Source organism: Schistocerca nitens, chromosome 1 (genome assembly GCF_023898315.1).
Source record: "Schistocerca nitens isolate TAMUIC-IGC-003100 chromosome 1, iqSchNite1.1, whole genome shotgun sequence".
In the NCBI taxonomy this organism is placed as follows: Eukaryota; Metazoa; Arthropoda; class Insecta; order Orthoptera; family Acrididae; genus Schistocerca; species Schistocerca nitens.
The window spans coordinates 355,469,828-355,494,598 of NC_064614.1; the positions used below are offsets into that span (position 1 = coordinate 355,469,828).

General features: G+C 42.6%; 1 protein-coding gene across 1 annotated transcript in view; it reads right to left on the reverse strand.

Moving 5' to 3' along the window:
• Positions 1–24,771, reverse strand: part of LOC126248822 (eIF-2-alpha kinase activator GCN1) — a 282,568-nt gene that overhangs the window by 25,451 nt on the left and 232,346 nt on the right. Inside the window, exons 26-35 of the mRNA XM_049950239.1 lie at positions 22,970–23,165; positions 22,753–22,892; positions 22,526–22,674; positions 12,702–12,813; positions 10,832–11,047; positions 10,116–10,442; positions 8,852–9,097; positions 2,315–2,584; positions 339–452; positions 21–251 (exon numbers count right to left, since the gene is read on the reverse strand). Of these exons, the coding sequence (XP_049806196.1) occupies positions 21–251; positions 339–452; positions 2,315–2,584; positions 8,852–9,097; positions 10,116–10,442; positions 10,832–11,047; positions 12,702–12,813; positions 22,526–22,674; positions 22,753–22,892; positions 22,970–23,165 (2,001 nt within the window). The remainder of the gene's footprint in view (positions 1–20; positions 252–338; positions 453–2,314; positions 2,585–8,851; positions 9,098–10,115; positions 10,443–10,831; positions 11,048–12,701; positions 12,814–22,525; positions 22,675–22,752; positions 22,893–22,969; positions 23,166–24,771) is intronic.

Sequence of the window (24,771 nt, forward strand, 5' to 3'; positions counted from 1 at the left end):
ACATAGGCAGCTTCACTCACCTTCGCAAGCAACAATGCTAATGTTTCTAGCACAGCTGCTTTGACATTCCAGTTGAAACGATCTCCAAGTATTCTAATTAATGGACCTGTAATGTGAACAACAGATGGTTGCAAAGCTTCAGCACTGGTCAGGCGAATAACTTCACCGAGACCTTGTGCTGCTTGCTCCTTCACTTCTGGTAAACCATTGAGAATTGCTTCACGGAAAATCGGAAGTATGGGTGTGATACCCTATAAGAACAATAAAAATTAATGGTGAGTTTTCACCACATTATTCTCTGTTTTCATACAAATAACTGTTTATGCTGTAGTACCAACCTTTGGAAGACAAAATCCAGGCAGCAGTTCTTGACCCTTTAAGTCACTTACAGCAAATCTTACAGCTTGCCTTATATCTCCCACATGGGCTGTTTGCTGTGTTGGATCCAAGGTCTATGAAACAAACTTTCATTTTTTAGAACAATATAAAAATATTAATCCTAATTTTTTGTATATCCATGACAGCATTTATCGATTTCCACAAAAGTATTGCAATTAATACTAATTATTACCAATACAACTCATCTATTTTTATTGTTTCGTTTTAAACAAGTCAAGCTGCAATCTGAAAATATGTCAGCCATCTGGAAAAACAATGTACCCCCCATGAGGTAGTAACATCTAAATTACATCTTTACTCAATTATGTTGAACTAATGATATGTAATCATTTCATAGTTTCATATACACTACTGGCCATTAAAATTGCTACACCAAGAAGAAATGCAGATGATAAACAGGTATTCATTGGATGAATATATTATACTAGAACTGACATGTGATTACATTTTCACGCAATCTGGGTGCATAGATCCTGATAAATCAGTACCCAGAACAACCACCTCTCGCCGTAATAACGGCCTTGGTACGCCTGGGCATTGAGTGAAACAGAGCTTGGATGGCCTGTGCAGGTACAGCTGCCCATGCAGCTTCAACACGATACCACAGTTCATCAAGAGTAGTGACTGGCGTATTATGACCAGCCAGTTGCTCGGCCACCATTGATCAGACGTTTTCAATTGGTGAGAGATCTGGAGAATGTGCTGGCCAGGGCAGCAGTTGAACATTTTCTGTATCCAGATAGGTCCATACAGGACCTACAACATGCAATCGTGCATGATCCTACTGAAATTTAGGATTTCGCAGGGATCGAATGAAGGGTAGAGCCACAGGTTGTAATACATCTGAAATGTAACGTCCACTGTTCAAAGTGCTGTCAATGCGAACAAGAGGTGACCGAGGCGTGTAACCAATAGCACCCCATACCATCACGCTGGGTGATACGCCAGTATGGTGATGACAAATACACGCTTCCAATGTGCGTTCACAGTGATGTCGCCAAACAGAGATGAGACCATCATGATGCTGTAAACAGAACCTGGATTCATCCAAAAAAATGGCGTTTTTCCATTCGTGCACCCAGATTCGTCGTTGAGTACACCATCGCAGGTGCTCCTGTCTGTGATGCAGCATCAAGGGTAACCACAGCCATGGTCTCTGAGCTGATAGTCCATGTTGCTGCAAATGTCGTCGAACTGTTCGTGCAGATGGTTGTTGTCTTGCAAACATCCCCATCTGTTGACTCAGGGATCGAGATGTGGCTGCACGATCCGTTACAGCCATGCGGATAGGATGCCTGTCATCTCGACTGCTAGTGATACGGGGCCGTTGAGATCCAGCACGGCGTTCCATATTCCCCTCCCGAATCTACCGATTCCATATTCTGCTAACAGTCATTGGATCTCGACCAACGCGAGCAGCAATGTTGCGATACGATAAACCGTAATCGCGATAGGCTACAATCCGATCTTTATCTAAGTCGGAAACATGATGGTACGCATTTCTCCTCCTTACACGACGCATCACAACAACGTTTCACCAGGCCATGCCGCTCAACTGCTGTTTGTATATGAGAAATCGGTTGGAAACTTTCCTCATTCAGCACATTGTAGGTCTCGCCACTGGCGCTAATCTTGCGTGAATGATCTGAAAAGCTAATCATTTGCATATCACAGCATCTTCTTCCTGTCAGTTAATTTTCGTGTCTGTAGCAATTTCAATGGCCAGTAGTGTAGATCTACAAAAATAATAATGTACTGCTTTCCAATATTTTCAATATAAGGCAAAAGTAAAAACAGTGGATGGGTAATAATTTCAACTGTTACAATGAAGGGGGAAGCAGAGGAAGGAAAACAATTACCTACGTGAAATCAAAAAATACTAAAAGTTAAAACTCATGAGGCCAGTCTTTCTTACCTTTGTAACAGCATTCAGAGCTTCCCATGCCATCTGAAGAACTTCTTTATTGGAATCAGTGAAAAGATGAATAAGGCCACGTAGCAACTGTGGAACATACTGGGAATAATCAGCATGCGTGTGCCGACAAAACGCACACAGTAGTGTCACGGATGAACGGCGTACTTCAACTTTATCTGATCGAGTTGATTCCATCAACTGATCCATTATTGTACGGATACCTACTTCATCTGTTACTGAAAGGACCACGGCCTGACAGTATTCCAATTCCTGAAATATAATTTCATTGGTAGTAGGTTTATAGTCATGTTAAAACTTTGGAAACAACTATTTCAAAATACTAAATAATGGAAAATCCAGGATGGAATGCAACAATATTATGAAATGGAAAGTTACCACTTAGCATATAGTGGAATGCTGAGTTGTAGATAGGCTCAACAACAAGACTGTCACAAATAAGAAGTTTTTGGCCAGTGAGGCATTTGTCAAAACTAGATGATACACACACACACACACACACACACACACACACACACACACACACACACACAAATGCAACTTACAGACACATGACTGCAGTCTCTGGCAACTGAAGCCACATTGGCTGTCATCTATTTTTAACGAAGGCCTCACTGGCCGAAAGTTTCTTATTTGTGACAGGCTTCTTGCTGTGCCTATCTTCGACTAAGCTTCTCCGCTATATGGTGAGTGGCAACTTTCCTTTTCATATTACTTCAATATACTCTTACAGGAAAAAGTGAATCTTACAGCATTTGTTTTAAGCACTTGACATCATAAGACTTCAGTGTGTCCATTGAAAAAAAATTGAGATGAGTGCAGTTAAAATGATAAAAAATGTAGGAGTTTCAAATAAGCTAGCTGGCATGAAAAATGCAATACTTGGATCCCTTAAAAATTTTATTTTAATTCTTTACTTTAAAATATAGACACATTTATGACACTAATCTAATATTTTATGATTAGTTGTTATGATATGGCCCCAGCTAAGTGTCTAACAATGAAAAAAAGGCAATTATACACAAATTAAGCAGAGTGTGTAACATGAATAGATTCACACTTCAAGGAAATTTTGAGGAAGCTCTTGAAGGTAATGCACTTTTGTTTTGGTTTTCTATACTTCACAATTCATTTCACAGACCTTTCTTTGAACCTTCAAAGGTGTGTATTACCTCTTCTTGCACTAATCATGCCATCCAACCTTTCAGGCATGCTCTTGATTAATGCTGAAATGTCCTCTTAAGGAATCATCTCCCAGTTATTTCACGAGTGCCTACTGTTGATTCTGTAGGGTATCAGAACAGTGCTGATGGCTCTTTGCCCCAGCTGGTCCCATACATGTTCGAAAGAATTGAAATCAAGGCTTTGAGCAGGCCAAGCCATAGCACAAATCTCCATTTCATCAAAGAAATCTTAAACAATACTCGCAACAGGTGGGAATACATCATCATGTATTAGTGTAAAACCACCAAATGCACAACATGCTCCAAAAGGATTTTCTCCACATGTGCTGCAGGGCTCCCATGTTCCACAAAGAAAAAACCATCCTTGCAGCTATACTGATTCCTGCCTACACAACCAGAGAACCATCCTGAAAGGGCATCCTGGTTGAGAATGTACAAGGGGAATGCCTTCCTCGAAGCCTTCTCCTGGCTCTCTCTCTACCGTCAGCAAATCACAAGCCAAATCACGGCTCTCAGTGAACAACAATAGCTCCCATTGTTGTACTCTCCAGCTGTAATTTTCCCTTGCGAAAATCAAATAATGGGAAATCCAGGATGGAATGTAACAATTTTAGAAAAGGAATGTTGCTATTCACCATATAGCAGACATGCTGAGTCGCACATAGGCACAACAAAAAGGTTCTCATAATTATAGCTTTTGGCCATTAAGGCCTTTTTGTCAACACACACACACACACACACACACACACACACACACACACACACACACACGACTGCAGTCTCAGGCAACTGAAACCACACTGCGAGCAGCAGCACCAGTGCATGATGGGAGAGGCGACTGGTGGGGATAAGGAGGAGGCTGGGATGAGGAGAGGAAGAGATAGTATGGTGGGAATGGCGGACAGTGAAGTGCTGCAGTTTAGACGGAGGGCAGGGAAGAGGTGGGGAGGGAGGGGGAGGGCAGGAGGGGGGGGGAAGTAGTGGAAAAGGAGAGAAATAAAAACACTGTGTGTGGTGATGAAATGACGCCTGTGTAGTGCTGGAATGGGAACAGTGACGGGGCTGGATGGCTGAGGACAGTGACTAATGACGATTGAGGCCAGAATGGTTGCGGAAAATGGAAATTTGTTGTAAGGACTATGGGACCAAATTGCTGAGGTCATCAGTCCCTAGGCTTACACACTACTTAATCTAACTTAAACTAACTTATGCTAAGGACAAAAAACACACACACACACACACACACACACACACACACACACATGCCCGAGGGAGGACTCTGAACTCCGACAGTGGTAGCCGCGTGAACAATGACAAGACGCCTCAGACCACATGGCTACCCTGCGCACCGACAGTTATGTGAATGTAGAATGCATTGCAAGGAAAGCTCCTATCTGCGCAATTCAGAAAAGCTGGTGTTGGTGGGAGATATCCATATGGCACAGGCTGTGAAGCAGTCATTGAAATGAAGGATATCATGTTTGGCAGCGTGTTCAGCAACAGGGTGGTCCACTTGGTTTTTGGCCACAGTTTATCGGTGGCCATTCATGCAGACAGACAGCTCATTGGTTGTCATGCCTACATAGAGTGCACCACATGGTTGCAGCTTAGCTTGTGAATCACTTGACTGGCTTCACAGGTAGTCCTGCCACACAGTGTTTACATACTTTGACACACAAATCATATTTACCATTATTTTACAAATGCACTAACCTGACTGGCTTCACAGGTAACCCTGCCTTTGATGAGATATGTGATGTTAGTGACCACACTCGAGTAGGTGGTGGTGGGAGGATGTAGGGGACAGGTTGTGCATTAAGGTCTATTACAGAGGTATGAACCATGAGGTGAGGGATTGGAAGCAGGGGTTATGTAAGGATGGACGAGTATATCGCGTAGGTTCGGTGGATGGTGGAATACCACTGTAGGAGGGGTGGGAAGAACAGTGAGCAGGACACTTCTCATTTCAGAGCACAACAAGAGGTAACTGAAACCCTGGCAGAGAATGTAATTCAGTTGCTCCAGTCCTGGGTGGTACTGAGTTACGAGGGGAATGCTCCTCTGTGGCCGGACAATGAGACTTTGGGATGTGGCGGGAGACTGGAAAGATAAGGCATGGGAGATTTGTTTTTGTACAAGAGAGGATAATCATGCTCAGTGAAGGCTTCAGTGAGATCCTCGGTGTATTTCGAGAGGGACTGCAGCACTTCACTGTCTGCCACCCCCATCATACTACCTCTTCCCCTCCCCATCCCAGCCTCCTCCTTACCCCCACCAGTCGCCACTCCCATCATGCACTGGTGTTGCTGCTCGCAGTACGGTTTCAGTGGTGGCCTGAGACTGCAGTCATGTGTGAGAGTTGCGTTTGTGTGTGTGTGTGTGTGTGTGTGTGTGTGTGTGTGTTTTCTTGACAAAGGCCTTAATGGCCAAAAGCTATAATTATAATTGTGAGAATCTTTTTGTTGCACCTATCTGCAACTCAGCTTTTTCCCTTGTGAAATGTAGTTGAGTTTTGTGATGTTTTGTGGTCAGTTCTGGACCTGTAGCAGGTCTTCTGAATTGAAGATGATCTCCTTTCAGTCCACCCCAAATGGTTCTCTCATTAACAGAACCTGTTGAATTTCGTGAATTTGATTTCATGCTTCAATGGTGGTGGTGTGATGGTTGCAAAAAACTCGAGGTCATAAGAAGTGGTCATTTGTTGCCAATTTGCTATTCTCAGGATTGATCCTGATTTCCATGCACAGCCTCCACTTCCGCTGTACCTTCGTACAGTTGTGGAAATCGAGTAAGGCATGGCGCTCTCAACTACCTCTGTCCAAAATAAAAGCTTTTGCTGTACCTCAGGGCTTAATGGCACATTATTACAAAAAGCTGGTTAAGATAATCACAAAGATCCTACAAACATGAACAGCTGAAAGGGGAACAATATAAGGTACAACAATCAGTGCTACAAGAATGGGGGAAACATTATCGCCCCACATCCAGTGATGTGATTTTCAGGTTGTGTGGGAAAAACAAATATAATCTAGGGTGCCTCTATCTACACATGGCCTTCATAGTGTTTTTCTGTTAGTATGTGAAGGCTACTCTCAGGAGCTACTGTAGCAATTTTGATACACTTTTCACTCAAAGGCAGACTGATTCATGAGAAAGGTTTGTATACATAATTTCTGAGCACTACACCAAACAATTTGTCTGACCGTAGACACTTAATGACACCTGTGCACAGGCAGGGAAGTCACTAGTTAAGAGAGTAAAATGCTAGAGCAGACATGTATGGCAGGCTAAACTAGAACAGGATGATATAACAACTCTGCAGCAAACTAAAATGCACAACCTAAAAAGTATGTTGAATTCATGTTAAAATCGAGTATGTACCACATTTGAACTGTCCACAACTAAAATGGAAGACACATCTCCAAAATATGCTGCTACCATCTTGTCAAACTGGAACACTTTGTGATACCGTATGTGAATGTAAAGAATGTGACTAATTTTAACAGCAGGTACTATGTTGAAATCATGATCTGTTGAGTAGTATTCTTTTAAGGAATTAACTGTTTAACAATGAATAGGTGAATGATTGAAATGGGAAGAAAATTTTGTCCTTTGCACAAAGATTGTCTCAAAAATACATAAACCTAAACAGAAAAATAAATTTAAACAATTACGTTATTTGACGCCAAGGAATAACAGCAATGAGCAGAGAGAGAGAGAGAGAGAGAGAGAGAGAGAGAGAGAGTAACAGTAACAGCATTTAGGGGAAAAAAGATGATCAGAACTTATCACGACCTGCAATCAGCGGTGGATAACTAGCTAAAATTGTACAGGTATGGGCAAGTATGCCTTTACAATGGCATCCTGTTATTCTCTTAAGTGATTTGTGTGAACCACAAAAAAAATTAAATATTGGATGCTTAGATGGGGATCTGAACTCTGCTCTTTGCGAGTGAACACTGAACACCTCAACCACAGCTCAGTTTCATCAGTGTCTTTAGAAGGATGGTTTCCTATGTTAATTGGACACAAGATAAAACCTAAGTGGCTACATTATTTTGGAAGCCCTACACTAATTAGCACTGTAAGATATTTCTATTAAGTCTGCACTTTTGTAGGTAGAATAATTACAGTAAGGGAAAGTAATAAGGTATTGGTTTCTGAAAATCACTAATTCAGATTCTGAACAAGTGAATTTCCATTACAAAGGAATGGTAAGCTATTTGCCTTTTCATGGTATTACATAATTTGACTGAATGTAAAGCAGGCAAGTATGATCCATATTTTAGAGATTGTGTTATTTTAATAATGCTAACAGGTGATATGTAAAAAATACATATTTTGGTTTCTCGGTAATTTCACTGTCAAATTTAATTGGTAGCTGTTTCACTGAAAGCAAAAGGTCGATAAGAGAATAGAAGAAAATTGCTTTCAATGCAAAGGGACAAGTAACAATACCAAATATATAGTCCTTTATGATGAAATATTAGAAACCTTTGACCATGTACACAAATGGAAACAGATGTTAAGAATTTTTTCTTTAAAAGTAAACTAGTCTTTTCTTTTGTAAGCATGTTGTTATAAGAGAAGAGAAATTACAATGGAGAAGTGCTTGCAAAACTGCAATGATTCACAAGCAACTTGAGCTGCAAAATTATGGAAGTTATCAGTTTCTTGGCATTTAGTCTGAATCTTCAGTTGGAAAATAAATAAATAAGAAAATGTCTGCTTGTGTCTGTGTATGTGCGGATGGATATGTGTGTGTGTGCGCGAGTGTATACCTGTCCTTTTTTCCCCCCTAAGGTAAGTCTTTCCGCTCCTGGGATTGGAATGACTCCTTACCCTTTGTGTGTATGAATGTGTGTGTTTGTGTTTCTATCGACCTGCCAGCGCTTTCATATGGTAAGTCACATCATCTTTGTTTTTAAATATTTTTTCCCGCGTGGAATGTTTCCCTATTAAATTCAAATAAACAAAAATATAAAAGCATCGATATGACCCCCCTCCCCTTTCCTCCTCCCACCAAAACAATACTTCTGAGCTTTGTGTGTATAAGTTCTCTTTTCAGTTCATTTAGCATTCTTACAATCATACAGGATTAGACTACCATCAGCAGTCTATCCACTTCATTTATTAAACTGACCTTTCTTAATCAGTTTATAACAATGTTAAGTAATGCCTTTACCAGGAAACTGTCATGGCAGCACTTCTTCACCATTTGTTAATAACAATTTTTATAAAATTATCCTAGATCTTTGACTCTTACAAAAATAATTAGTGTTTACATACTTTGACACACAAATCATATTTACCATTATTTTACAAATGCACTAACCTGAGCTTCCTGTGGCGTACCCTGAGCGGCAGAAAGAGCAGAGAGCAGTGCTGGAAGAATTTTGTTCAGGTACTTTGTAAGAGCTTCACCAGCAACAGAAGCCAATATCGACAAAGCCTTGGTATTCACCCGAGGTGGCGCTATCAGCTGGGGAACCAGATAAGGTAGCACAACTCTTGATTTAATTGCCATAACCTGACGTAATCCATCTAAAGTAGATTCAGCGATCTTTGGATCAGGGCTATTCTGTAGAAAATAAAGAAAAAAACAACAGTCAAAATCACTGTAGATTGATCTGCTGGAAGGTGGATGACACTGATAAGCACAAAACAAAATAGGTATACCCATGAAATTTCTCATTGGTAACAGATACACCTACCTTTACATACACCACAAAATTTTGCACATGGCATTTACTTACAAAGCTTGTCAGCTGTAACAAAGAAACACTGATCAACAAACTACAACAGATGTATAATTAAACCACATATCAACTACATAATGAAAAATCTGGCTGGGCATATAACAGGAACATTCCAATTTCACATACATAATCTCTCAGTGAATATTTTAAAGTTGAGGGACCTCTCTATACCTACGCAATGTTTATGGTGTTTGTAGCTACAGTTCCTACAATAACACATTTTACAGTATTTACCAATTCACATATCAAACAAAACCTACTTTTGTTACATTGAAGGAGGTAATTTGTACCCCCTCTCCCTCTTCATCTTCAATCACCATGCCTTAAATGTTGCTGCTTTCTACTATCCAATACTTCACCCATAGCACTTTAAATCATCATATTATACAGCAGACTCCTCAGTCTATGACCTACTTTGAATTGAAAATTGTCTACTTAAAATGAGTTGTCAGCTGTTTCCATCATTTAAATTTATGGTGTTACTTAACAAATTTATTTGGTTCAAGAGTTTTTTACATGAAAAATGACAACCACTGTAAAGGAGACACACCCCACGTTAACTTCTCAAATGTCTTTTGTATACCTCATGGACTTGAAAGAATTGGATGGTTAGAATATTTTTTTTTCTTCTAAATCTAAGACCCCCAATAAACCCAGTCATTTCTCTATATCTCAAATGTAAATATCTTTCAATAACAATCAACACAACCACAAAAACAGCTACAATAAGTCGCACATCTGACTGAGTTATTGCTAAATGGTAAACACAATGATATCAAATACTGAAAAGCTATGAAAATACCAAGAATTCAAAAGAATATACCTCAACAGGAAACTCACCAACTGATTCAACATTGCAGGCAGAATGTCATCCAATGCTCGAACTCCAACAGTTGAATGAAGGCTGTCAAATGTTTTTGCAGCTGCCTGCCTTACTTCAGGTAGAGGATCACAAAGTGCCTTACGGACAGTAGGAACAAGACTATTCACAAATGTCAGAACCATGTCTCTACTGGTAGAGGCCATTATTTCAGAAAGACCAATGCACACTCCTTGTCGCTGGTCTGGTTGATCCGACTCGAGGCCTTTTTCTAAAATTGGTATTATTTCCGGAAGTACACGCTCTCCAAGCTTCCGTACCAAATCTCCCAGAGTTCTCGCAGCAACCTGTAAATTGCAGGGATGTCAGTGGAAGTGATTTTTTGAAATAACAAGAGTCTTTTTGATAGCACGCACATTAAGGACAGAGGGCGCACTTCAGTTGTATTATTACGTTTACACTGGTTTTTGAAGTCATTTACAATGTGTGCCCGAAGTGTTAAAACAATGAAAAACAATAGAGAAGACTATATTAGTGCCTCTACAAATTTTTTACTAATTCCTTGTATTGATACATTTCATGGCAGTTACATAAGTAGATACAATTCCAATAAAACCATTATTTACTTCAAATATCAAATTTATAACTCGTGCTATCGAGTGGCAATAAGTCTTGTATCAACATAACAGAAGCAGTGACATCTACTTTGAAAAATTAAAAACAGCAGGAAACATACCTGTCTCTTATCGTAGCTTGTACTTGCAAGACATCCAAGCAGCAAGCTGAAAAGGGTTGGCAATATTTCTCGTAGCGTACGGGGTGTGTTTGTCACCACAACTTTCCACACATGCAAGGCAGCTTGTCTTACCATAAGAGCTACATCTGACCTTCCCATGTAAAGGCCAGCCAAAACACGATTACGTCGACCACCACCAAGAGCTTCAATAATTGCCTGATGAAACAGAAAACAGCAGTAAAAAAACTAGTTTTACAAATATATAATTACAAATAACCAAGCCATTTAAAGAGCTTATATACACTCCTGGAAATGGAAAAAAGAACACATTGACACCGGTGTGTCAGACCCACCATACTTGCTCCGGACACTGCGAGAGGGCTGTACAAGCAATGATCACACGCACGGCACAGCGGACACACCAGGAACCGCGGTGTTGGCCGTCGAATGGCGCTAGCTGCGCAGCATTTGTGCACCGCCGCCGTCAGTGTCAGCCAGTTTGCCGTGGCATACGGAGCTCCATCGCAGTCTTTAACACTGGTAGCATGCCGCGACAGCGTGGACGTGAACTGTATGTGCAGTTGACGGACTTTGAGCGAGGGCGTATAGTGGGCATGCGGGAGGTCAGGTGGACGTACCGCCGAATTGCTCAACACGTGGGGCGTGAGGTCTCCACAGTACATCGATGTTGTCGCCAGTGGTCGGCGGAAGGTGCACGTGCCCGTCGACCTGGGACCGGACCGCAGCGACGCACGGATGCACGCCAAGACCGTAGGATCCTACGCAGTGCCGTAGGGGACCGCACCGCCACTTCCCAGCAAATTAGGGACACTGTTGCTCCTGGGGTATCGGCGAGGACCATTCGCAACCGTCTCCATGAAGCTGGGCTACGGTCCCGCACACCGTTAGGCCGTCTTCCGCTCACGCCCCAACATCGTGCAGCCCGCCTCCAGTGGTGTCGCGACAGGCGTGAATGGAGGGACGAATGGAGACGTGTCGTCTTCAGCGATGAGCGTCGCTTCTGCCTTGGTGCCAATGATGTTCGTACGCGTGTTTGGCGCCGTGCAGGTGAGCGCCACAATCAAGACTGCATACGACCGAGGCACACAGGGCCAACACCCGGCATCATGGTGTGGGGAGCGATCTCCTACACTGGCCGTACACCACTGGTGATCGTCGAGTGGACACTGAATAGTGCACGGTACATCCAAACCGTCATCGAACCCATCGTTCTACCATTCCTAGACCGGCAAGGGAACTTGCTGTTCCAACAGGACAATGCACGTCCGCATGTATCCTGTGCCACCCAACGTGCTCTAGAAGGTGTAAGTCAACTACCCTGGCCAGCAAGATCTCCGGATCTGTCCCCCATTGAGCATGTTTGGGACTGGATGAAGCATCGTCTCACGCGGTCTGCACGTCCAGCACGAACGCTGGTCCAACTGAGGCGCCAGGTGGAAATGGCATGGCAAGCCGTTCCACAGGACTACATCCAGCATCTCTACGATCGTCTCCATGGGAGAATAGCAGCCTGCATTGCTGCGAAAGGTGGATATACACTGTACTAGTGCCGACATTGTGCATGCTCTGTTGCCTGTGTCTATGTGCCTGTGGTTCTGTCAGTGTGATCATGTGATGTATCTGACCCCAGGAATGTGTCAATAAAGTTTCCCCTTCCTGGGACAATGAATTCACGGTGTTCTTATTTCAATTTCCAGGAGTGTATTTCCAGTACTTAATTAAAATACTCAGATGACCAATATATTTAGAGACAATGTAAGTATTACAGATAGCATTCATTATTTGTGGGTCAACCACAGGTATAACTCAGCATTGCTATGAACTGAAAATTAGCTGCATTACAACTTACTTGGTGTGACTGTTCTGTACCAAAATTGTCATCTTCATCTGCAGTTTCTGTACTCATTTTTCCAGAGACTCCTGATATTCTATAAAGCAGGTCCCCCAACAGCTGCACAGAGCTGAAAAATAATTTGCTGTTTAGTTAAAACCAAACAATGGGAACTCCAGGTAGGTATACCAACAATCTAAGAAAAGACAGGTTGCTATTTAACATAAAGACAATATTCTAAGTTGCATACAGGCACAATTACAGGACACTGACACACACACACACACACACACACACACACACACACACACACAACCATGGCCTTCACTGGAAATAGAGAAACAGACACCATTCATACACGCAAGCAAGCACACCTCCGCAGATATGACCGGCAACTCTGGCAACTCGGGCCAGAATGCAACTATCATGTGGGATGGAAGCAGCAATCTGGAGGGGGTGGGGAAGGAGGAAGGAATAAAAGTGTGCAGGGGGCAGGGGGGGGGGGACACTGTATGGCAGAGAGAGCGCAGGGAATAGGATGCCAACAGGTTCAGTGTTAGGAGGTTGGGGCAGGGAGGTGCAGAAAAAGGAGAGGAGCAGGGAAAGATGGGCTAGTGCATTGGCACAGGGTGGCAAACACAGAGGGTGGGAGATGAGATTCTGGAGGAGATGATAGGACAGAGAGGATGGAAACTGATGGCTGGACGGTGTGGGAACAGTATGTTACCGTCGGTTGAGGCTGAGATAATTACAGGAGCAGAGAATGTGTTGTAAGGATAACTCCCATCTACACAGTTCAGAAAAGCTGGTGGTGCAGGGGAGGATCCACATAGCTTGGGTAGTGAAGCAGCCACTGAAATCAGGCATGTTATGTTCAGCTGTATGTTGGGCCACAGAGTGGTCCACTTCACTCTTGGTCACAGTTTGGCAGTGGCCGTTCATCCTGCTCGACAGCTGGTGGTAGTCACACCAATATAAATGTTGAGCAATGATTGCGGCTGAGCTGATAAATGATATGGCTGCTTTCAAAGTGGACCAGTCCCTGATAGGATAGGATAAACCTACCACAGGACTTGAATGGGAAGTGGTGGTTGGGTAGATTGGGCAGGACCAGCACCTGGATCTTCTACAGGGATATGTTCCTTGTCGAAATGGACTGGGATTGGGATTGGGAGTGGCATAGGGATGGACTAGGATGTTATTGAGGATCAGTGGGCAACAGAACAACGCTTTAGGAGGGGGTGGGGAGGATCTCAGATAGGTTGTCCCTCATTTCAGGCATGATGACAGGATATCAAGGCCCCGGCGAAAGATGGGGTTCAGTCCAGGGTGGTAGTGAGTGATGAAGGGGGCACTCCTTTGTGGCTGGTTCTTGGGGGTGGTGGGAGGATGGGGGCTGTGAGGGGAAATGGCATGGGAGGTCTGATTGCAGGCTATGTCTGGGAGATAGAGCCCCTCTGTGAAGGCCTTGGTGAGACCCTCAGCATACTGGGCAAGGGTGTTCCTGTCACTGCAGATACACCACCCTGGGTGGCCAGGCTGTGTTGCTGTCGAAGGGATGTCAGCTGTCAAAATACACTTACCGGTGGTGGTTGGTGGGTTTAATGTGGACAGAGGTACAAATGGACCAATCAGAGGAGGAGGAGGTCAATGTCTAGGAAGGTGGGTTGAGGAGGATGAGAGAGAAGGTGTTGAGGTTGTGAAGGAATGAAGGTAGGGTGTCTTGGCCCTGAGTCCAGATCATGAAAATATCATCAGTGGGCCTGAATCAGGCTATGGGTTTGGCACTGCAGGAGGCTAGGAAGGTCTCCTCTATATGGCCGTTAAACAGTTTGGCATAGAAGGGTGCCATGCAGGGTGTCCATGGCAGTGCTGCTGATTTGTTTGTGTATCTTCCTTTAAAGGAAAAGTAGTTGTGGGTAAGGTAAAGTTAGTGAGGTGTATGAGGAATGAGGTAGTGAGTTTGGAGTCTGGGGGACAATGGGAGAGGTAGTGTTCAATGGCAGTAAGACATTGGGCCTGAGGGATGTTGACGAGTACAGGTCCAGAAGGTAAAGGGGTGGGGATGGTGGAGAGTCAGTGAAGGAAATTTACTGTTTAGTTAGATGATTATAATTGCAGGTTCACACACTTAACATCACAGATTGATGGAGCTCTCATGAAATGACAAATTCATTAAACCAAATTGATAACAAGCTAGTCACTTAAAATCAACTCTCATGTACAGGCTTACATTTATCCCTTCATGCACAAAACATAAAGCCACTTTTACATGAACAACTTTCTTTTCCCAATCTGTTATTCACGACAAGTGAATCTACTGTAGCTACTGACACACTACTCTTGTACAGGTTTTCACCCGTTGTGAGTGGCCGATTTCGTTCATGTGTCAGGAACGATACTGCAAGTGTTGTGAAAGTTTTCTGAAGGGCAGACTGGCACCCAAATGGGTAATGTGAGGCTACGAGAGACATCTTTCTTACAAAAAGTATGACCAAAGCAAAATTTGTAGTGGATGTTCTTGACAAAGTGAAATTCTTCACACTGATGAGAACTGGAAGAATAGGAAAACTGTCATCCAAAATTTCCTGACATAAACATTTATTTGCTTGAAAAAATATAGACATACAAACACCTCAAACAATTTTTAGGAGGTAGGAAATACTACCTTTTTACTTTATATCCTGTGAACTCTTATCTTTTTAAGTGCCAAACAACACTGAAAATTACTTCTCTCATTCAACAGATCTGACTTTTTCATTTCTGAATCTGTTTTCATTAAAAATTATTTGAATTCTGATTTATACTGAGTACATGCTAATTTTTTGTCGAGATATTGTAAAACCAAAGTACCTTTTCACTTTCAGAATTCAGTAGGAAAAACAAGTCCTCATTCAACCTTTGCAATGTGCGATAAAAAAGAAGCAAACAATAATATGATTACTAATACAATACAGCAGTAAATTTATAGAAGTAAATGGTGAAAATACGTTAACTTCTGAGATTAGGAGAAAATGCTCAAGTCCTCTACTACTGAGCATGTACAGCCTACAGTGTACTAGGACACAAGAACTCTATTCTTGGCTCAGTAAATATATTTATCATCGAAGACACTGTCCAGCGGTTTGCGGTAGGTTTTCACACATGCATGCAATGTGCACCCCCCCCCCCCCCCCCCCAATTAATAAAATAAATAAATAGTCTATTTTGATCACAAAGTTTTTGTTACAATGGGCTTAAAACTAAGACTATGTCCATGTTCTGTACCATTAAAATACAGCTACAGAAACAAGAGTCTACAACAGTTAGGGTACTGTAGATTACTATTCACTCCCTTAAAAAAATGAATGAGCCAGCCACCCTGAGAACACATTTTAATTTCCTGCCTAGTAATTTAAATATGTCATAAAACACAGAATTTTAAATTAAGCTTCACATTTGCCTCATTGTTACCTACGAGACAGAGAAGATCACTTGATGGACTGATTGCTGTCTTTTTCCCTGATATAATACACCTGCAGGTAGTGTGTGGAGTACTGAAACCTGAACACAACAAGCAATGGACAATGGTCTACTCGCTGGAGGGGGAATCCTGTGTGACTAGACAGTGAGCTGTGTTATAATTACTCTTCTGATCTCAGTGGCTACGATGAGACACATTATAACTAGATTGTTGAAATGAGTGTCCGGTTTGTTATTGCCTGATTCGAATAACTGTTTCTCCCATACAGGCATAATCTTGAAGATCAACAGGACAATGTCACAAAATTTGTTCCATGCACGCATCCGTAACTGCTCCATCCATAGTCCCATTTCTCTTAATTCCATTGTGATGTGTCTTGCCCAGTGGAAGTGCATCATAGAACAAGATATTAACGAGTAAATAAATGAAAGCTGCTTCCTGTAAGTAAATTATTTACAAATGAAAATTTGGTTGGTATTTTGAGTCTCAACAAAGAAAGCAACTAATGATTAAGTCATCAAAAGCCAAAATGAGTAAAAAAATGTTCAAGCCCAGGTTCACTTGGAATGTTCTGCACTTAGTAACACAATTAGCAGAAAGGCTTGGCCAGATAGAATGATACATGGATGCGTGGCCTGTGGCCTTGAGCTGCAATGGCCAGGCCGTGTTGGTGAAATGCTCGTTACTGCATGGTGTCAGTCACAGAATATGGATTGACATGCCAGCCATCAGCTTGCCAGAGATGAGGTGTTACGAAATACAGATTTCCCACTGGCCAGTGGCTGTGTGCTCCTGGTGGCACAATTGACTGCTGTGTGGTGATAGGTCACACTGTCAAGCTGCACTACACCTACAAGCTGCTAATGAGGTTTCAGTCACTTCCAGAGTATGACAGCTGTGACGCAGTCACTATGGCCAGCTGCTCTGCCTTGCTGCTGTGCACCCCAACCATCTGGTCCAACCCGAGCCATACCGCCAGGCCATGTTCTGTCTGTCCAGACCTTCAGCTGGCATAAGGCCAAAGTCTGAAGAACTGAAGTCACTGCCCTGGGCTCGATAGAGATTAGAAGTTAAACAAAGCACAGTGACTGTCCGATATTGGTTCCTAGAGAGTGCTCCAATGGATGGGCTGCGGATGCAACTGTATTGTCGCTCAGAGACCTAACAGGAATGACTAGTTGGATAACTAAGACGGAACTGGTGCTCGAGGGTTAAACGCTGGCCTACATACTGTCACAGTGCGGATTATGGCGTTAGTTGCTGGCGGGTACTTGATATGACGTAGGAAAATAGTGCACATGATTGCAGTGATATGATTGTGGAAGCACGCTCTGCTGTTAGCAGACACACTGCCTCTTATAGTGGCTGCCACAGGTGCCATGGACTACAGATCGGTGTGCTGTTCTTGTCCAGAACATGTAAGATGGGCATGGACCATTGTTTGGTTTGCAGGTGCTTGTGTCTGGTGTGGCAGACGATGCCTCATGTGCAGCCACTCATGGAATGTGAGTGTGTTGAAGGTTCGGAAGGTCTGGTAGTTGCTGTCTTGTAGGAGGGAGACAGCTTTTTGGACCCTGGTATCCAACAGCATGACATCTGCTTCCTGTTTCTCTGCAGGCAGAGAAGAGTATCCCTGAATGTCTTTACTTGATTGTCAAATAGGTATAATTTCTGTATAGTCTGAAGGGTACTTAGGGAGCATCAGTATCCAGAGAGTTGAATGGTTTGCATGCTGACACTTGTTGATGGCCCAGCATTGAAATCTGCAGCAATTTGCAGAAGGGTTGCACATCTGTCATGTTGAACAATTCTCTTCAGTCATTGTTAGGCCCGTTGCTGCAGGATCTTTTTCTGGTCACAGTGATGTCGCAGATTTGATGCTTTACCGCATTCCTGATATCCACGGTACACTCGTGAACTGGTTGTACAGGAAAATCTCCACTTTATCGCTACCTCGGAGATGCTGTGTCCCATCGCTTGTGTGCCGACTATAACACCAAATTCAAACTCACTTGAATGTTGATAACCTGCCACTATAGCAGCAATAACAGACCTAACAACTCCACCAGACATTTGTTGTCTTATATAAGTGTTGCTGTCCACAGTGCCATATTCTGCCTGTTAACATATCTCTGTATTTGAATATGCATGCTATACCAGTTTATTTGACACTTCAGTGTAAATTACCTTAATTAATTTTAATAATCTATAAAGTTGAGGCACTGTATATTACTCTTTACCATATAGGTTGCATCTGGTGATGTGGCTTTGGCCCATGAAACTGGTTGTGTATCAATAAAACAGCAATCTTACCAGCTGTCAGCAGAATTCTTATCATCATCCCTTCCAACAGCTGCAGATGCCCAGAACATAAAAATACTTTTTATCATAGTGTGTTCAATTCTGTTCTATCAACGTACAGTACAGACCATAATAAATGCACCACTTACAGATATAATTCATATTTTGACCACTGTGATCATGGCAGACTGTAAAGCAGCACATCACTGACCGTCTTACATGTTCAAAAAGGAATAGGATCACTGTGACCTTGCCATTGTAGCCTAAACTCTACTTCAGTGTGATTCCTAACATCAAGCACAATGAGTGGCAACATCCCATACTGTTGAAACCACATAAGCTGACAAATTCTCAGCAGCACATCTTCTAGGAAATGTGAGAGGATTGTTCAAATCTAGGATGGAATAATGACAATAATACGAAAAGGATGAATTGCTATTCACCATACTGTGGAGATGCTGAGTAGCAGAGAGGCACAACAACAACAACAACAACACAACAACAACAACAACACACTCTCTCTCTCTCTCTCTCTCTCTCTCTCTCTCTCTCTCTCTCTCTCTCTCTCACTCATGCAAACATAACTCACACATATACGATCACGGTTTCTGGATGCCTGGGCCACAGCGCATGATGGAAGAAGCAGCAGGAGGAGGAGGAGATTAGCATTTAACGACCTGTTGACAAAGTGTGCTAAATGCAAGCCCGGTGTGCTAAGCACTGCAGCACCTTGCTTGGTATGGGAGAAACAATCTAGGGGTTGGAGGTAATGAGGCGGCTAGGCGGGGGGGGGGGGGGGATAACAGGGTAGGAGAGGGGGATGGTAAAATGCTGCTTATGAGAGCATATAGGGTCGAGGTGGAGAGAGAGAGTAGGGCAACTATGTGCAGTTGGGAGGTTGGATTGTGGGTGAAGGAGGTGGGACAGCAGCAAAGGAGAGAAATGAAAAGACTATGGATTTGTTGATGGAACAGAGAGCTGTGTAATGCTGGAATGGGAACAGGGAGGGGCTGGATGGATGAGGACAGTGACTAACGAAGGTTGAGGCCGGGAGGGTTACGGGAACGTAGGATGTACTGCAGAGAGAGTTCCCATCTGCGCAATTCAGAAAATCTGGTGTCGGTGGGAAGGATCCATATGGCACAGGCTGTGAAGCAGTCATTGAAATGAAGGATATCATGTTTGGCACCGTGTTCTGCAACGGGTGGTCCACTTGTTTCTTGGCCACACTTCGTTCGTGGCCATTCATGTGGACAGATAGCTTGTTGGTTGTCATGCCCACATAGAATGCAGCACTGGTTGCAGCTTAGCTCATAAATCACATGATTGGTTTCACAGGTAGACCTGCTTTTGGTGGGATAGGTGACGTTAGTGACCACACTGGAATAGGTGGTGGTGGTGGTGGTGGTGGTGGTGGTGGTGGTGGTGGTGGTGGGAGGATGTATGGGACAGGTCTTACACCTAGGTCTATTCAGGGACATGAGCCATGAGGCAAGGGGGTTGGGAGTAGGGGTTATGTAGGAATGGACGAGGATACTGCGTAGGGTCGGCGGGTGGCAGAATACCATGGTGGGAACAGTGGGAAGGTTGTGTGTGTAGGACATTCCTCATTTCAGGGCACAATGAGAGGTTGTCGAAACCCAGGCGGATAATGTGCTTCACTTGCTTAAGTCCAGGGTGGTACCGAGTCACGAGGGGAATGCTCCTCTGTTGCCAGATTCCACTCTTAACTCAGTACCACCCGGCACCGGAGCAACTGAATTACAATCTCTGCCAGGGTTTTGACCACCTTTTGTCTTGCCTTGAAATGAGAAATGTCCTGCCCACTATCCTTCCCACCCCTCCCACAGTGTTATTCTGCCATCCACTGAACCTGCACAATATACTTGTCCATCCTTATAAAACCCCTGCTCCCAACCTTTTACCTCATAGCTCATACCCCTGTAATTGACCTAAGTGCAAGACCTGTCCCGTATATCATCCCACCACCGCCTACTCCAGTCCGGTCACAATCACCACTTATCCCATCAAAGGCAGGGCTACTTATGAAACCAGTCATGTGATTTACAAGCTAAGCTGCAACCACTGTGTTGAATTCTACTTGGGCATGACAACCAACAAGCTTTCTGTCCATATGAATGGCCACCGACAAACTGTGGCCAAGAAACAAGTTGCTGAACATGTTGTCAAACATGATATCCTTCATTTCAATGCCTGCTTCACAGCCTGTGCCATATGGGTCCTTCCCACTGTCCTCACCCATCCAGCCCCTTCCTTGTTCCCATCATTTCAGTGCTATACAGCCGTCATTTTACCATCACACTCAGTCTTTTTACTTGTCCCTTTTTCCGCTACTCCCCCCCACCTCTCCCCTGCACTCCGTCTAACCTGTAGCACTTCACTATCTCTCCCCCTCCCTGTCGCAGCCTCCTCCTTACCCCTTACACCCACCCAGTTGCTACTCCCATTATGCACTGGTGCTGCTGCTCACAGTGTGGTTCCAGTTACCTGAGACTGCAGTCATGTGTGTGAGTTACATTCATGTGTGTGAGTGTGTGTGTCTACGTCTATTGTTGACAAAGGCCTTAATGACCAAAAGCTTTATTTGTGACAGTCTTTTTGTTGTGCCTATCTGCGACTCAGCATTTCGCTATAAGGTGAGTAGCAACTATCCTATTCATAATATTTTTATACAGTGTCTTTCACTGTTTATAACAGTCTGCAAACATCGCGGTAACTTTTCATTATGTTTACTGTAAAAATCGCGCAGTTTTGAAGTGAAGAAGTCATAGAGCCATGTTCGGAGCACATTTTCATACAGAAGGCAAGGTCACTGAAGGCTGTTTGATAGAGAGCGGAAAAGTGAAAATCCGAGGGTGCAATATCAGATGAATATGGTGAGTTCAGAATGACTTCCTGACCCAAATCTTACATAGTATTTTCTGTCAGTCTACCAAAATGCAGGCTGGCATTATTGTGGAGCAGCGTCAGTTCATGCACCTTCCTGTTCAAATGTCAGAAGTGATGGTTACACTTCAGGGAAGCTATTAGTAGTACATCATACCATACCTGTTCCACCAGATGCATGCATGTTTTTGTACAGGGAGTTGCTGCTTTGTCTGGGCTCAACCATTCATTTCTTTTCCTTATGTTAGCATAAAGACACCACTTCTCATCACCAGAAATGATACAGGACAGGAATGGTGGATGTTGTTCACAAGTCAATTGATGACGAGTAAGCAGAGATGCTCATTTGGTCACCAACTGATTTTTGTGATTTTGGCTTAGAGCTGTATGATGGTGGAATGACCACAGTTCATCACATCTGCCAGGTATTTCTGTACACTGATTTGGATCATGTGGATTAATGTGTTTAAATGATCTTCATCAAACCCCTGAAGGTCTTCCTGAATGTGGAGAGTCACTAACATCAAAATAATCCTCGTTAAAATGAGAAAATAATTTTCTTGCCATAATCCATCCAGTGACAATATCCCCAATCATGGCACAAATGTTTCTGGGGGCCTCTGCTATTGTTACTCCTCTACTGAACTTAAAGAGATGAATATGTTGGAAATTTTGCAATTTCTCCACTTGGCACTCCACTCACTACCTCCAAATAATATGTAAAATCAAATAGTAACAATGAACTACAAATAAAAAATGACAACCAAGACATAAACCCATAGCAACTGGAATACCAACTGCAAAACAAAAATGCTATGAACTTATGCACCAACTTTATAACTGGAAACTTCTTACAAATCTGGATGCCAAGCACTAAGGACATGGAAGACAATTTGATGTGCTTTCAAGGTGTAACACAGATACTGCTTTATTGTCAGCGTATAAATACATCCTGATTGTAGAATGAGTCCGTGAAACCCCAATCACTAGATGGAACAGGATTATTCAAAAGGACCAGACTGTGGGTGGAAAGCAAATGCTGAGTCAGTGACTCATACCAGTAAGAACCTATACTACATCTATCAGAAAAATTGAACACTTAACTTTAATTTTCCATTTTTCATTGATAACACTACATAATAGGAACTATCTCAGTAGGTGAAAAACAAACCTGTAACGAATTCTCCAGTTGTCATCAAACAACCCTTTTTCAAGTTCTGGCAACAGTAGCATTATGGCTGTGTCAGCATACAGATTAACAATTCTTTGCCCTGCCTTTAATGCTGTGTCTCTGACATATTCATTTTCATCTGCCAGAGCCTGAAACAATGTGTGTTCATTAAAAATGATACAAATAGAATAATGACAGCAGCAAGGGGTAATTTAACGGCAACTTACCTTAAGAATAGGGTTAATTATTTGCCCTATGTATGGAGTAAATTCATTAGTGAAGACTACAGGCATATAAATAAACATCATTATGTAACCATCTTTCACATGTGGAGCGATATCAGTTCTTTCAGCTGTGCTTATTATTTCTGTAACAGAGTAATAATAATGTAAATAATCTGTAAATGTATACAGGTTGATTTGACAGTGGCTTTATCTGACATACCAGGCATTAATTTATGAAGTTTCTCAACTCCCAGACCACCAACAACTTCACTAAGGCCCTGAGCTGCACCAGAGCGGTCCACTGAGCTTGATTCTGATGTTAATGTCTGCATAAGCCATGGGAGCAGATCTTCAAAGCTTGATTCTCCCATACCTCGTACCATGGCACCAAGAGCTCTTGCTGATACACTACGAACCTAAATACAAAAAGAATTAAGCTTATAATGTATTAGGATACAATTCACCTTCATAATGAAGCAAAAAAATTATAATTATGTGAAATGGTCTGAGTGTGCTTCAAAACTATCTGTGTGATGGATCAGGAAGCAGTTTATGAAATTCTGATATAAATCAGGTGTCCCTCTAACATTAAGTCCTACATTGATATGAAGAATGTACTTTCTTTTTAGCACTAAAATTGGGGGAATACCATAATTAAAACACACAATATACTCAAGAATAAATCCAGTTGGTAGCTAAGTGATATTTGGACTCTTCTCAGAGAGGCAGTCCACTTAAGACACCCTGTTACAATCACAAAGAGACAAAGACAGCCAGCCAGTGCTTTTCATCAAGAGGCACAGCTCCCAGTATTACCAATAAAAAACACTGGTAATTGATAATACTCCTACTTTTGAGGACAATACAGTCTCTCTTCAAGGAGTATCGTGGACTGAAGGTAAAGGAGAATTAGTATACAAGATCTTGTGAACAATGAGGCAATTAGAGACAGAGTATAAACTCAGATCTATGAAAGTTGTGGAAGAAAATTAGCTGTAGCCATTTCAAATGAACCTACCTGACATCTGCCTTAAGCAATTTAAAGAAACTATGGAAATATGGACAGCTGAAAGCACTACCCTCCTGAATGTGAGTCTAGTGTCTTATAAAGTCTATCATCTACCCTGGCAACAGAGGAACTGATTGAAGAGGGTTTGAAAAGATGTAGGAGGTTATGGGGGCAGATAACACTTACTTTAAGTTGACAGAGAACTATTTATTATTATGAAGAAGAAGAGAGGCAAAGATAAAGGAAATAGTATTGGAGACAGAGTGAGGTATAAGATGGTTCATTAGTAAGTGCAGTGCAACTTTTGAGAATGATCATAGATCATGAGAGGTAAAGATGAATTAAAGAGGAAGATCAATGGACGATGGAAAGAATAATGCAATTAAGAAATAGTTAATATAAGAAACGAGGGAAGTGAGGTGGGGCAAGACAGAAAGAAGGAAAAATACTATGTCCTTTACGGAGGAAGGGAGGCTTTGCATGATAGGTTGGAGGTACTGGTCCATCAGAACTGCGATAAGTTTTGTTGCAATGATGATTGCTGCAACAGTGGGGCCTAACAGGACAGCGTGACTTAATTTGGATGTGGGAATGAAAGTCAGGGCTTTCAGTGGGTCTCTAGAGCAGAGTGGGATATGGATAAGATGTTTCACTAATTGAGTCAAATCAAGGGTATTGAGGTGTTGGGCTGAGGTCAAGGGTGCATTACATAACCCAGGTGGTTGGCAGTGCAGCTGACTGGGAGTTGAATACATACCAGTTTGCAATTGTGACTCCAACTGGACAGGATCAATGTAACTGTGGAGCACTGTAATATATACAAGCATATGTAATAAAGTGAGAGTTTGGATCTATCAAAAATGCCTAAGGAGTTGACAGCTATGAGAACTTCCAAGAAAATATGAATATTTGCCAAAAGAAAGGTCCCATGGGATGGTGGTGGTGTATTTGTAGCTGTAGAAAAGGATCTTAAATTAAGACAAATTGAATCAGCATGAAAAATGGTGTGGGTA